Source organism: Mauremys reevesii, linkage group 1 (assembly GCF_016161935.1).
Source record: "Mauremys reevesii isolate NIE-2019 linkage group 1, ASM1616193v1, whole genome shotgun sequence".
NCBI classification, from domain to species: domain Eukaryota; kingdom Metazoa; phylum Chordata; order Testudines; family Geoemydidae; genus Mauremys; species Mauremys reevesii.
Genome location: NC_052623.1, coordinates 15,136,358 through 15,148,530, shown reverse-complemented (window position 1 = coordinate 15,148,530; position 12,173 = coordinate 15,136,358). Strand labels below are relative to the sequence as shown.

Below are 12,173 nucleotides of genomic sequence, written 5' to 3'. Positions count from 1 at the left end.
AGAGCTGTACCAGGGGGAAAGAATTGTTCCCAGGCCTGGAAGGTGTCCAGTCTGAGGAAAAAACTTACTGAAGCATCTCTGAGGATGAGATTATCTGTATTCAGTTTAATTAGACATAGATTTGCGCATTTTATTTTATTTTGCTTGGTGTGACTTACTTTATTCTGTCTGTTACTACTTGGAACCACTTAAATCCTACTTTCTGTATTAAATAAAACCACTTTTTACTTATTAATTAACTCTGAGTATGTATTAATACCTGGAGCAGCAAACAGCTGTACTCGTATCTCTCTATCAATGTTATAGAGGGCGAACAATTTATGAGTTTACCCTGCATAAGCTTTATAGAGGGTAAAACGGATTTATTTGGGTTTAGACCCCATTGGGAGTTGGGCATCTGCATTCTAAAGACAAGCACACTTCTGTGAGCTGTTTTCAGGTAAACCTGCAGCTTTGGGGCAAGTAATTCAGACCCTGGGTCTGTGTTAGAGCAGATGGGAGTGTCTGGCTCAGCAAGACAGGGTGCTGGAGTCCTGAGCTGGCAGGGAAAACAGGGATAGAAGTAGTCTTGGCACATCAGGGGGCAGCTCCCAGGGAGGTTTCTGTGATCCAACCCATCACACAGCCATACTAGATCGTTTAGATACCAATCCCAAATTGTTCCACTGGAGGTTTCTCAAAGAGAGATACCTGGCCTTGCGTGGTGGCCAAATGTCTGAAGGACCAGTGTTGGTACTGGTTATACCCAGAAAAACAGACCAGAGTGAAGGTGGTGGAAATTATTGTGTTAGGATAATTCATCCATATTCTCCCAGTCGTGATGAAGGAATGGGTGAAGCGCCATCCGCCATCGACCCTCACAGAGGCCATGGCCCTAATGGAGAACTACAAGTATGCTGAGAGACGATCCTTACTGACAGTGAGGGAAGTGCCCCTCAAAGCAAGATTCTGATCCCTAGCAGGGGCCTGTTCAGAGAGAAGGTTGAGAACAGCTAAATTGGTCATCATCCTAGGAGATGGCCCGGGCTGCAGGGAGAGACCTAACTGCAGAGGTGGAATGGCGAGGAGGCTTGTGCTCCCAAAGAGGGGGATATGCCCTATCAGGAGGACCCATGGCACCAGAGGTGGGCCAGCCAATTGTGACCCTGAAGGGGAAGTGCTTCGAGTGTGGATGGCAGGGGCAGTTCAGGTGGGAGTGTCCCTTTGTGCACTGCAGTTAAGGGGTGGCATGGTCAGCAGGCACCTGAAAGAGGACCCAGCTAGGATGTTGCTACCAGTATGGGTCAATGGCACCAAAATAATGGGCCTGGTGGACTTCAGATATAGCCAGACCATCATGTGGACTAGCCTGCTGGAGTCCCCTGACATGGTGGGGGCACCCTATTGACATCCACTGTACCCATAGCGATGTGCTGCCCTACCCCGTCACAAAAGTGGAAGTCAAGGGCCATATTGAGACTCACAGAGTCGGCTTAGTGACCACCCTGATCTACCTGGTAATATTGGGACAAGACTGGAGAGGGTTTGGAGAACTCCAGCAGCTGTGGAAAAAAGAACCTCCCTCTCCCTCACAGGCTGAATGAGCCCCCAAAATGAGGGGGCTTATGTGATAGGACAAGGCAGAGGTCCTGGTTGGGGAACCTCAGGCCAGCCAGGAATGCTGACCCACTAGCCACCACACAGCTTTAGGACCTAAAAAGGAACTTCTCACTGGGACTTCAGTCCTTTCCTGCATCAAGGATTGTGGGATTCAGTGGGTTACAGCAAGCAACTGCAGGTAATTTTGGTTTTCCACTGGAAAAACATAAAGAACCACTGCTCTAAAGAAACCCATTTATAAAGGAAACAATTATATTTTTATAGTAGCACTTACCCAGCACTGTCAGTTAGCGTCATGCAATTATTCTCAAATTCAGTGTTGGTGCCAAGAAAATAGTATTCTGGAGAATGACAGAACCATAGAATCATAGGACATGATGGGACCTCAAGAGGTCATCTAGTCCAGTCCCCTGAACTCATGGCAGGACTAAGTAGTATTTAGACCATCTCTCACAGGTGTTTGTCAAACCTGCTCTTAAAATCTCCAGTGATGGAATCTCCACATCCTCCCTAGGTTAACCTGTGTTTAATCACCCTAAAAGTTAGGAAGATTTTCCTAATGTCCAACGTAAACCACCTTTGCTGCAATTTAAGCCCATTTCTTCTTGTCCTATCATCAGAGGTTAAGGAGAACAATTTTTCTCCCTCCTCCTTGTAATAACCTTTTATGTACTTGAAAACTGTTATGTTCCCTTTCAGTCTTCTCTTCTCCAGACTAAACAAACAGTTTTTTCATTCTTCCCTCATAAGTCATGTTTTCTAGACCTTTAGTTCTTTTTGTTTCTCTTCTCTAGACGTTCTCAGACTTCTTCACATCTCTCCTGAATTGTGGGACACAGAAATGGACATTATACTCCAGTTAAGGCCTAATCCGTGCAGAGTAGAGCAGAAGAATTACTTCTCACATCTTGCTTACAACACTCCTGCTAACACGTCCCAGAATGATTTCATTTTTTGCAAGAGTGTTACACTGTCCACTCATATTTAGCTTGTGATCTACTATGACACCAGATCCCTTTCTGCAGTACTCCTTCCTCGACAGTCACTTCCCATTTTGTATGTGTGCAACTAATTGTTCTTTCCTAAATGGAGTACTTTGCATTTGTCCATATTGAAAATTTCATCCTATTTCCTTCAGACCATTTCTCCAGCTGATCCCGATCATTTTGAATTTTAATCCTATCCTCCACAGCACTTGCAACCCCTCCAATCTTGGTATTGTCTGCAAACTTTGTGTTCTCTTTATGCCATTGTCTAAACCATTGATGAAGATATTGAACAGAATCGGACCCAGAACTGTTCCCTGCAGCTTATGCCCAAATACATCTGTTAGTCTTTAAGGTGCCACCGGACTCCCTGTTGACTCTATTATCTAGTCTTTTTATAACTAACTTTTACAAAACACAGAGCTCATAGTAGATCACCTCTTCTAACTTCAATAAACTACTTATCAACAAACATTTCTAACAATCTTAGTCATAATAAACTTCTATATCAAAGGCATCCAAATTCAAGGTTTCCGTACACTTATTTTCTTTCAGTGTCAATTTGTTAACTCTCTTCTCACTTCCTCCCATTCTGATGAGCAGAAACTGAAGCCTACAGCTAATTTTGACCTTGCTTCCAGAAGCCCTGCATATTCCAATTAACCCTTAACTATGTAGTGTTCTATTTTACTAACTCATGGTGGCTGAATGCATTCAATATGGTTGCAGTCAGTTTGATCAAAATCTGGGGGGGACACACCCCTCAAATCCAGTGCATCAGCAAGACCCCAATCGATGTGCCTTTCCAACTTGACTGTGAACCACTAATAACTATTATCTGGGAATGGTTTTCCAACCAGTTATGCACTTACCTTATAGTAGCTCCATCTAGGTTGGATTTTCCTAGTTTGTTTATGAGAAGGTTGTGTGAGACAGTATCAAAAGCCTTACTAAAATCAAGGTATACCATATCTACTGCTTCCCCCCATCCAGAAGGCTTGTTACCCTGTCCAAGAATTATAATTCTGTAAGATTTTCCTGTTGTGTGGGTGACATAATACAGGAGGGTATGATTCAGAAGTTTATTTTGCGTGCAGTTAAACACATCAATTTATTTTACATAACCCTGCCTTACATGTCTTTTCTTCCAGAAAGGTGAACTAGACACTTTGTACACATCTACCAGATATTTAGAGTGTTATTTTGTTGCAGATAAAGCAAAGGTAAGTGTTTTTTTCTAACTTTAAATTATTTTATTAGTGATCCTTCTGCACTTAAGTCACCCATTAAAAGTATATATGCAACATTGATATTAGATTTATGCATTAGGATGTGATTCATTCTCCTTAGTCATTGGCTAGAAATATAAATATATCCTTCAGTTGATGAAAGTTGGATATTTTAAAATCAGCAGGTCCAGATAACTTGCGTTGAACAGTTTTAAGAGAGCTGGCTGAGTAACCTGCTGAAGCACTCATGTTGATTTTCAGTACATCTTAGAAAACTGGAGAAGTTCCAGAAGACTGGAAGAAAGCTAATGTGCCAATATTTAAAAAGGGTAAATTTGATGACCCAGTAAATTATAGGCCTGTCAGACCCCCATCGATCCCAGGCAAGATAATAGCTCCTGCCCCCTTAATGGGGCTACGCTAGCCACTTCTGGGAGCAGTGTGAGTGTGCAGCAGGTATGGAGTCTGCCTTAGCAGAAGCCCTGCTACACTGCCACGGCCAGAGATCACGATCGACTTGGAGTTTCCATGTTCTACCAGTTGATAACGATCAATTGGTTGGTGACCACTGCTATAGTGTAACGGACCAAGACATAACAATACCTAATGTCTGGAAATTGAAGCTAAATAAATTCAGGCTGATAAATTTTAACAGTGAAGTTAATTAACTGTGGGAACAACTTATGAAGGGACATGGTGAATTTACTGTCACTGAAGTTTTTATATCAAGATTGAATGAGTTCCTAAAAGATATGTTCAGCTTCCAATGTGACACTGTGGCCAAAAGGGCTAATATGATGCTTAAGCAGGAATCTCAAGTAGGATCAGAGAGGTTATTTTGGGTACTGGTACAACCACTACCAGAATACTATGTCCAATTCTGATGTCCACAATTCAAGAAGGATGTTTGATAAACTGGAGAGGGTTCAAAGAGCCACCATGAAAATGTTTAAAGGATTAGAAAGAATGCCTTATAGCAATAGAATCATGGAGTTCAATCTATTTAGCGTTAACAAAGACCAGGTTAAGGGATGACTTCACCACAATCTATAATTACCTACATGCAGAGCAAATATTTGATAATGGGCTCTTCAATCTATATCAAAGGATGAAAATCCTGATGGAATATTTTAAAAGGAGCAAAATCACAAAAAATATAATTGTCATGAAAATGGAAAAGGTAGATTAATAACAAAGAATGAGGGAAGTGAAATGATATGTTGGCATATTTGTGTGAATTACAATTAATTTGGAAAGATTTTTCATGAAACAACTGCTGCTCTTTAAAGATCCCACATAGAATTGATTTTCTGTTCAGAATGGAGATTCTAACCGGTTTTGGTCTTTTTTCTTCTAGTTTTTATTTGAAGATTCCAATGAAACTTTGTTGACATTGAAGATGGTTCAATATATCCATTTTACAAGTGAGGTGAATTATTTACTCATTTATTATGGGCACACTTGTGACTGATGTTATACATCTACACTGGGAAATCAGAAGGCATAAGTTGCCCTCTTAGTCCCCTGCACTGGTTATCTGTATAGAGGGTAGCAGCTCTGGTATGGATTAAATCCAAATTCTTTATTACTTTCTCCTATTGAACGAAAAGCCTGTTATCATTTGAGGAGGAAATCTGTATTTTGGAAGAAAGCAAGCCAGCTTTGTTTCTGTACTCCCACTATTTATCATATTCATATCCTTTTTATAAGTGCTAACAGTTTTTTCTACTAGGTCATTGGAAGCTGGATGGTATGGGGAAATGTAATTGTTTTATCCCATTCATGTGGGTACTCCTCTTTAGATGGGTCTGAGTCCCTGCACCTGCAATCAGAGATTCTTAGTAGCAGTACCAGTTTGGGCTACACATGTGCTCCTCCTGTCTCATGCCACTCCTTGGTGTCTATATAGCACTGTGTGGCCAAACTCCCCATCACTGTGCCTCAGTGGGTCGCAACTGAGAATACCAAATTCAGGAAAAACTGCTGAGAAATGGGGCAGACTCACCCCAAACTGGTGGTTATTCTTCAATAAGATATACCCAACTACCAACAAAAGTAAACTTCTGTCTCACTACACTGGCTAACAAGAAGCCAGAAATGCAGTCTCCCTAGGTAGCCCAGCCCTGGTTTCACCACCCATATAGGAGACTTAATGATGAGTGGTTAATTAAAACCAATTTAATCAACCAAAGGGTTCTTCTGATCCCAAAGGACCAATCACATACCTATTACATAACTGCACTCTAAACAAAACAACGTACAACTTTAGAGCTTACAAGTCCACTCAGTTGTACTTCTTGTTCAGCCAATCACTAAGACAAAGAAGTTTGTTTATATTTACGAGAGAGAATGCTGCCTGCTTCTGATTTACAATATCAACCGAAACTATGGCACTGTTGTAGCCAGCATTGCAAGGTATTTACATGCCAGGGATGCTAAACGTTTGTTTGCCCCTTCATACGAATTTGGCCACCAAATTCATGCTTTGGCCACCATTCCAGGGGACATTCTTTCATGCTGACGATGCTCGTTAAAAGAATAATGGTTTAATACATTTGTGACTGAACTCCTTGGGGGAGAATTGTATGTCCCCTGTTCTGTTTTACCCGCTTTCTGCCATATATTTTGTGTTATGGCAGTCTTGAATAATGACCCACCACATGCTGTTCGATTTAAGAACACTTTCACTGCAGATTTGACAAAATGCAAAGAAGGTACCAATGTGAGATTTCTAAAGATAACTACAGCACTCGACTCAAAGTTTAGGCATCTGAAGTGCCTTCCAAAATCTGAGAGGTACGAGGTATAGAACAAGCTTTCAGAAGTCTAAAAAGAGCAAAACTTCAGTGTGGAAACTACAGAACCCTAACCACCAAAAAAGAAAATCAACCTGCTGTTGGTGGCATCTGACACACATTATGAAAATGAACATGCGTCGGTCCGCATTGCTTTGGATCATTATTGAGCAGAACCCATCATCAGCATGGAAGCATGTCCTCTGGAATGGTGTGCAAAGAAAAAGGGACATATAACTCTACCGCATCTGGCACGAAAATATTTTGTGATTTCGGCTACAACGGTGCCATGTGAATGCCTATTCTCACTTTCAGGTGACATTGTAAACACGAAGCAGGCAGCATTATCTCCCATAAATGTAAACAATGAGTGGTAGATGCTAAAGTTTTATGTTTTATTTTTGAGATAAGTTGTTTTTATACACAATTCTACATTTGTAAGTTCAACTTTCATGATAAAGAGATTGCACTACAGTACTTGTATTAGGTGAATTGAAAAATACTATTTCTTTTGTTTCTTTTTTACAGTGCAAATATTTGTAATGAAAACAAATATAAAGGGAGCACTGTACACTTTGTATTCTGTCTTTAATTGAAATCAATATATTTGAAAATGTAGAAAACATCCAAAATATTGAAGTAAATGATATTCTATTATTGTTTAACTGTACGATTAATAGCAATCATATTTTTTAAATCACTTGACTGCCCTAGTTCTCAGTCTTTACCCATCCTATCACTAAACGGTTCCTCAAGGGTATTTGGAACCTCTGTCTGGAAATTCGAGTTCCCACCCCACCCTGGGACTTTAATGTAGTCCTACGCTGTCTCACTGGTACCCCGTTCGAACCCCATGTTTACTCATGCACCTGTCAATGAAGGTGGCCTTCCTCATCGCTATCACATCCACGTGATGAGTGGGAAAACTAGGGGCTCACAGCATAACCTCCATATACAATCTTCCTCAAAGACAAGGTCACTTTAAGACTGCATCTTAAATTTCTACCCAAAATACCTTTCTCATTCCACCTGCAATCAACCCATCCACCTGCCATCATTCTTCCCTAAACCTCATGAGAACAAATGAGAGACAAAGTTCCACACTCTAGGTGTCAGATGGGCATTAGCATTCTATATTGAAAGGATGACTGGAAAAAGGCTAATATAGTGCCCATTTTTTAAAAAGGGAAGAAGGAGAACCCAGGGAACTACAGACCACTCAGCCTCAACTCAGTCTCTGGAAAAATCATGGAGCAGGTCCTCTAGGAATCCATTTTGAAGCACTTGGAGGAGAGGAAGGTGATCAGGAACAGTCAACATGGATTCACCAAGGGCAAGTAATGCCTGACAAATCTGATTGCCTTCTATGATGAAATAACTGGCTCTATGGATATGGGGATAAGGATGGACATGATATATCTTAACTTTAGCAAAGCTTTTGATATTTTCTCTCACAGTATTCTTGGCATCAAGTTAAAAAAGTATGGATTGGATTAAAGTATGGATTGGATTAATGGACTATAAGGTGGATAGAAAGCTAGATAGATCGTCAGGCTCAATGGGTAGTGATCAACAGCTCGATGTCTAGTTGGCAGCCAGTGTCAAGCAGAGTGCCCCAGAGGTCGGTCCTGGAGTCGGTTTTGGTCAACTTCTTCATTAATGATCTGGATGATGGAATGGATTGCACCCTCAGAAAATTTGTGGATGACACTAAGATGGGGACAGAGGTAGATACACCAGAGAGTCCAGATAGGGTCCAGAGTGACCTAGAAAAATTGGAGGATTGGGACATAAGAAATCCGATGAGATTAAACAAGGACTAGTGCAGAGTCCTGTACTTAAGATGGAAGAATCCAATGCACTGCCACAGAATAGAGACCGGCTGGCTAAGCTGCAATTCTGCAGAAAAGGACTTGGGGATTACAGTGGTTGAGAAGCTGGATATGAGTCATCAGTGTGCCCTTGTTGCCAAGAAGACAACCAGCATATTGGCCTGCATTTGTAGGATCATTGCCAGCAGACTGAGGGAAGTGATTATTTCCTTCTATTCGGCACTAGTGAGGCCACATCTGGAGTACTGCATCCAGTTTTGGGGCCCCCACTATAGAAAGGATGTGGACAAATTGGAGAGAGTCCAGCGGAGGGCAACAAAAATAATTAGCGGGATGGGGCACGTGACTTACAAAGAGAGGCCTAGGGAACTGGGCTTATTTAATATGCAGAAGAGAAGAGAGGGGGGATTTGATAGCAGCCTTCAACTACCTGAAAGGGGGTTCCAAGAGAGAGTCTGTTCTCAGTGGTGGCAGATGATAAAGGAAGAAGCAATGTTCCCAAGCTGAAGTGGAGGAGGTCTAGTTTGGATATTAGGAAAAACTATTTCACTAGGAGGGTGGTGAAGCACTGGAATGTGTTACCTAAGGAGGTGGTACAATCTCCATCCTTGAAGGTTTTTAAGGCCTGGCTTGACAAAGCCTTGGCTGGGATGACTTAGTTGGCGTTGGTCCTGCTTTGAGCAGGGGTTTGAACTAGATGACCTCATGAGGTGTCTTCCAACCCTAATCTTTTATCATTCTATGATTCTATGACTAAACCCTTCATGAAGTCACCCAAGCTATTCCTTTCTGTTATGAAAAGATCTAAAGGATCAGCCATATCCAAGCAAAGGCTCTTAAAATGGATTTCCACGTGCATTCTCCTTTGCTACCACCAACATGATCTTCAACCCCTACTGGGAACTTGAACACACTCCACCATATCATTACCTCAATAGCCTTCCTGAACAATGTACTCATCACAGACATTATGCAATTGAGCAAGATTCAACCTCAGATGCTCTGTTAGGACTAGCTGTCTTATCATTGTTTCCAGATCCAATTCTGAAGCACCAGACTTCTAACAAGGGGCACTGCTCTACAGGCACCTAAAGTGGAGCACCCACAGGGACACAGCTTGAAGAAAAAGAGAGGGCTACTTACCTTGTGCAGTAATTGAGGTTCTTCGAGATGTGTATCCCTGTGGGTGCTCCACTATCTGCCCTTTTCCTCTCTACTTCAGAGTTCAGACATGCACTCTGCAGCGGAGAAGGAATTGAGGGTGGTTTGGCTGCACAGCACTATACTGAATCTCCAATCTCAGTCAGGGGGACACAGACTCACCTAAAGTGGAGCACCCACAGGAACATACATCTCAAAGAACTTCAATTACTGCACAACGTGAATAACCCTCTTGTATTGTAAGAACCTATGGGACTAGAAGCTGGAACTGAGGAGCAGGGAGGTGGAGAGGTAGGGTCTGGGCTGCTGACACTTCTGCATCACCAGTGGAAGCTTAGGCTATGTTGCTGCTGAAAGACTCTTCAGGAAGTACTTCCCAGCAGGGCCTGAGTGGCAGCCCCTTACAGGCCATTGATTGGCTGATGCTAGTATTTAAACCAGGAAGCCATCATGAGGAGTTGTCTGAACCACAATGCAGGCTGCCTGTCTGCTTCTTTCTGCTCCAGACCTTGGTTGCTGTAGACCCTGGATTCCGGCTTCTGACCATGGTTTCTCCTCAATCTTGTTATTTGCTACCTGACCCCAACTTCTTGATATCCTGACCTGTTTGGACCCTAACTGGTATCTGCCTCCCCCGTGCAACTTGTTGCTTGACCCTGACTTACTGGCATTCTGACCTGCTCGCTCCTGACTCCATTACTCATCTCCGGACTACAACTTAGCAGCTGACTGGTGTACACAGGCCACCCATGGCTCAGGCCTGATAGCTGTGAAGCACGGCTCCATTTTTTAATACTCTGGGTAATATAATTAATACCTTGATGATCACTTTAGTCCAACTTAAAAGTACTTAAAATTAAATACTTACAGGTGCATCACTGTTGCTGTTGAGGCAAGCAAGTTTTCTGGCTTCCATCAACCTGCAGGATACAGACCTCCCCAAATTTATCATCCTACTTATGCAGTATGAGTCACCATAGGACCTCAACATTTTCAATATGTCTTTAGAAGATTTTTGTGCTTAGTCACTAACACTCCCTCACCAGAACTTTCCCATATTAGCATAGCTGGGCAATTGGCTCATAAAAGCCTCAAAACACCAATTGGTCTTGTGCACATCAAGCACTAATAATCTTCTGCCTCACCTGTGCTTTATTAACCACAGCAAGAACAAGCATATCTCAGGTCAATGAATGGTTTTCTGGGGAGCTTTACTCAACCCCAAGAGAGGGGTAGACCTCCTAGGGCAAGACAGAGCCAAAAAGGCCACCTGTCAAATCATGATGCTCACGGAAATGCAGACTGCATCAGCCAAACAACACAACTCTTCTGGCTAAATTCCTCCACTCTTGGCGTGTTGGTTGAGTGATTATGGCAAGAGGTCTTCCTTCCAATATGGGGAACACCCGAAGTGAAACTCTTGTCCTCCACAAGCTGCCAAACTTTTGCATTGGTACGGTTGAGTCCTGGCAAACTTCACTAGAGATTCAAGTAGTGAAAATAATCTTTTCCTTGTAAACATGTAAACAAACACAACCCATGAGTCAGAGAGTGTTATGAACTATGAGGATCTCCTGGGCCCTAAACTAAATAACTCCTTTCACCATATGCTTTTCCTGAATAAAGGACTGATACCTTCTTGCAACTGGTTGGTCCTTGACTCTTTTAAAGTATTTTTGAATGTTTGCATCCTCCTAGTCTCTTCAAAGCCATGGTGTTCAGAAGTCACTCTGGGCTCAAGTGCTTGAAATAAATCCTCTTTATTCATTGACACAGTTCCAGCTGCTTTTGCATAGCAGAAACAGGCTTTTGCAGCGCTCCTTTGCCAAACTTCCTGTCTAGGAGGTTAAACCACTTCAAGGTACAGTTCCCACTACCACATCTTTCTTTCCCAGCCAAAACTTAATAATGAGAGCACTTAACAAACAACATTGATATAACACATAATTCCAAATACTTGTAACCAAGCTGCTATCAAAACTTACTAACAATGTTCAATTAGTATCTGTGGTTTTTGCACTGTTGCTTGGACTTGCGAGTTTCCTATGAAATATTAGTACTATTGTTGTCAGAATGTAGTATATTCATTTGTTCTGGCAGGGTTCATGTCCCAGGGCTTGTTTGTGTTTAATCCAGGGGTTGGCAGCCTTTCAGAAGTGGTGTGCCGCGTCTTCATTTAGTCACTCTAATTTAAGGTTTCGTGTGCCAGTCATACATTTTAATGTTTTTAGAAGCTCTCTTTTTATAAGTCTGTAATATATAACTAAACTATTGTTGTATGTAAAGTAAATAAGGTTTTTAAAATGTTTAAGAAGCTTCATTTAAAATTACATTAAAATGCAGAGCCCCCCAGACCGGTGGCCAGGACCTGGGCAGTGTAAGAGCCACTAAAAATCAGCTCGGCATGTGTGCCATAGGTTGCCTACCCCTGGTTTAACCTGTTGTGGTTGTGGCCTAGCTGAGACCTTCTAAGGCAAAATGGCAAACTAAGTGCCCCTTATCTCCCTACCTTCTTCAAGTAGGAGAAGGTGTTGCCCATTCCCTGGTATATGTCTGTCTGAGATTACCCTA

The 12,173-nt window shown here is 42.1% G+C and overlaps 1 protein-coding gene across 6 annotated transcripts in view; it reads left to right on the top strand.

The window, feature by feature from the left end:
• The window catches only part of LOC120396082 (disintegrin and metalloproteinase domain-containing protein 20-like), a 162,980-nt gene that overhangs the window by 24,707 nt on the left and 126,100 nt on the right, over window positions 1–12,173 (top strand). For all 6 annotated transcript variants that reach the window (XM_039520992.1, XM_039520993.1, XM_039520990.1 and 3 more), the window contains 2 exons: window positions 3,737–3,808; window positions 5,172–5,243. In XM_039520992.1, the coding sequence (XP_039376926.1) occupies window positions 3,737–3,808; window positions 5,172–5,243 (144 nt within the window). The remainder of the gene's footprint in view (window positions 1–3,736; window positions 3,809–5,171; window positions 5,244–12,173) is intronic.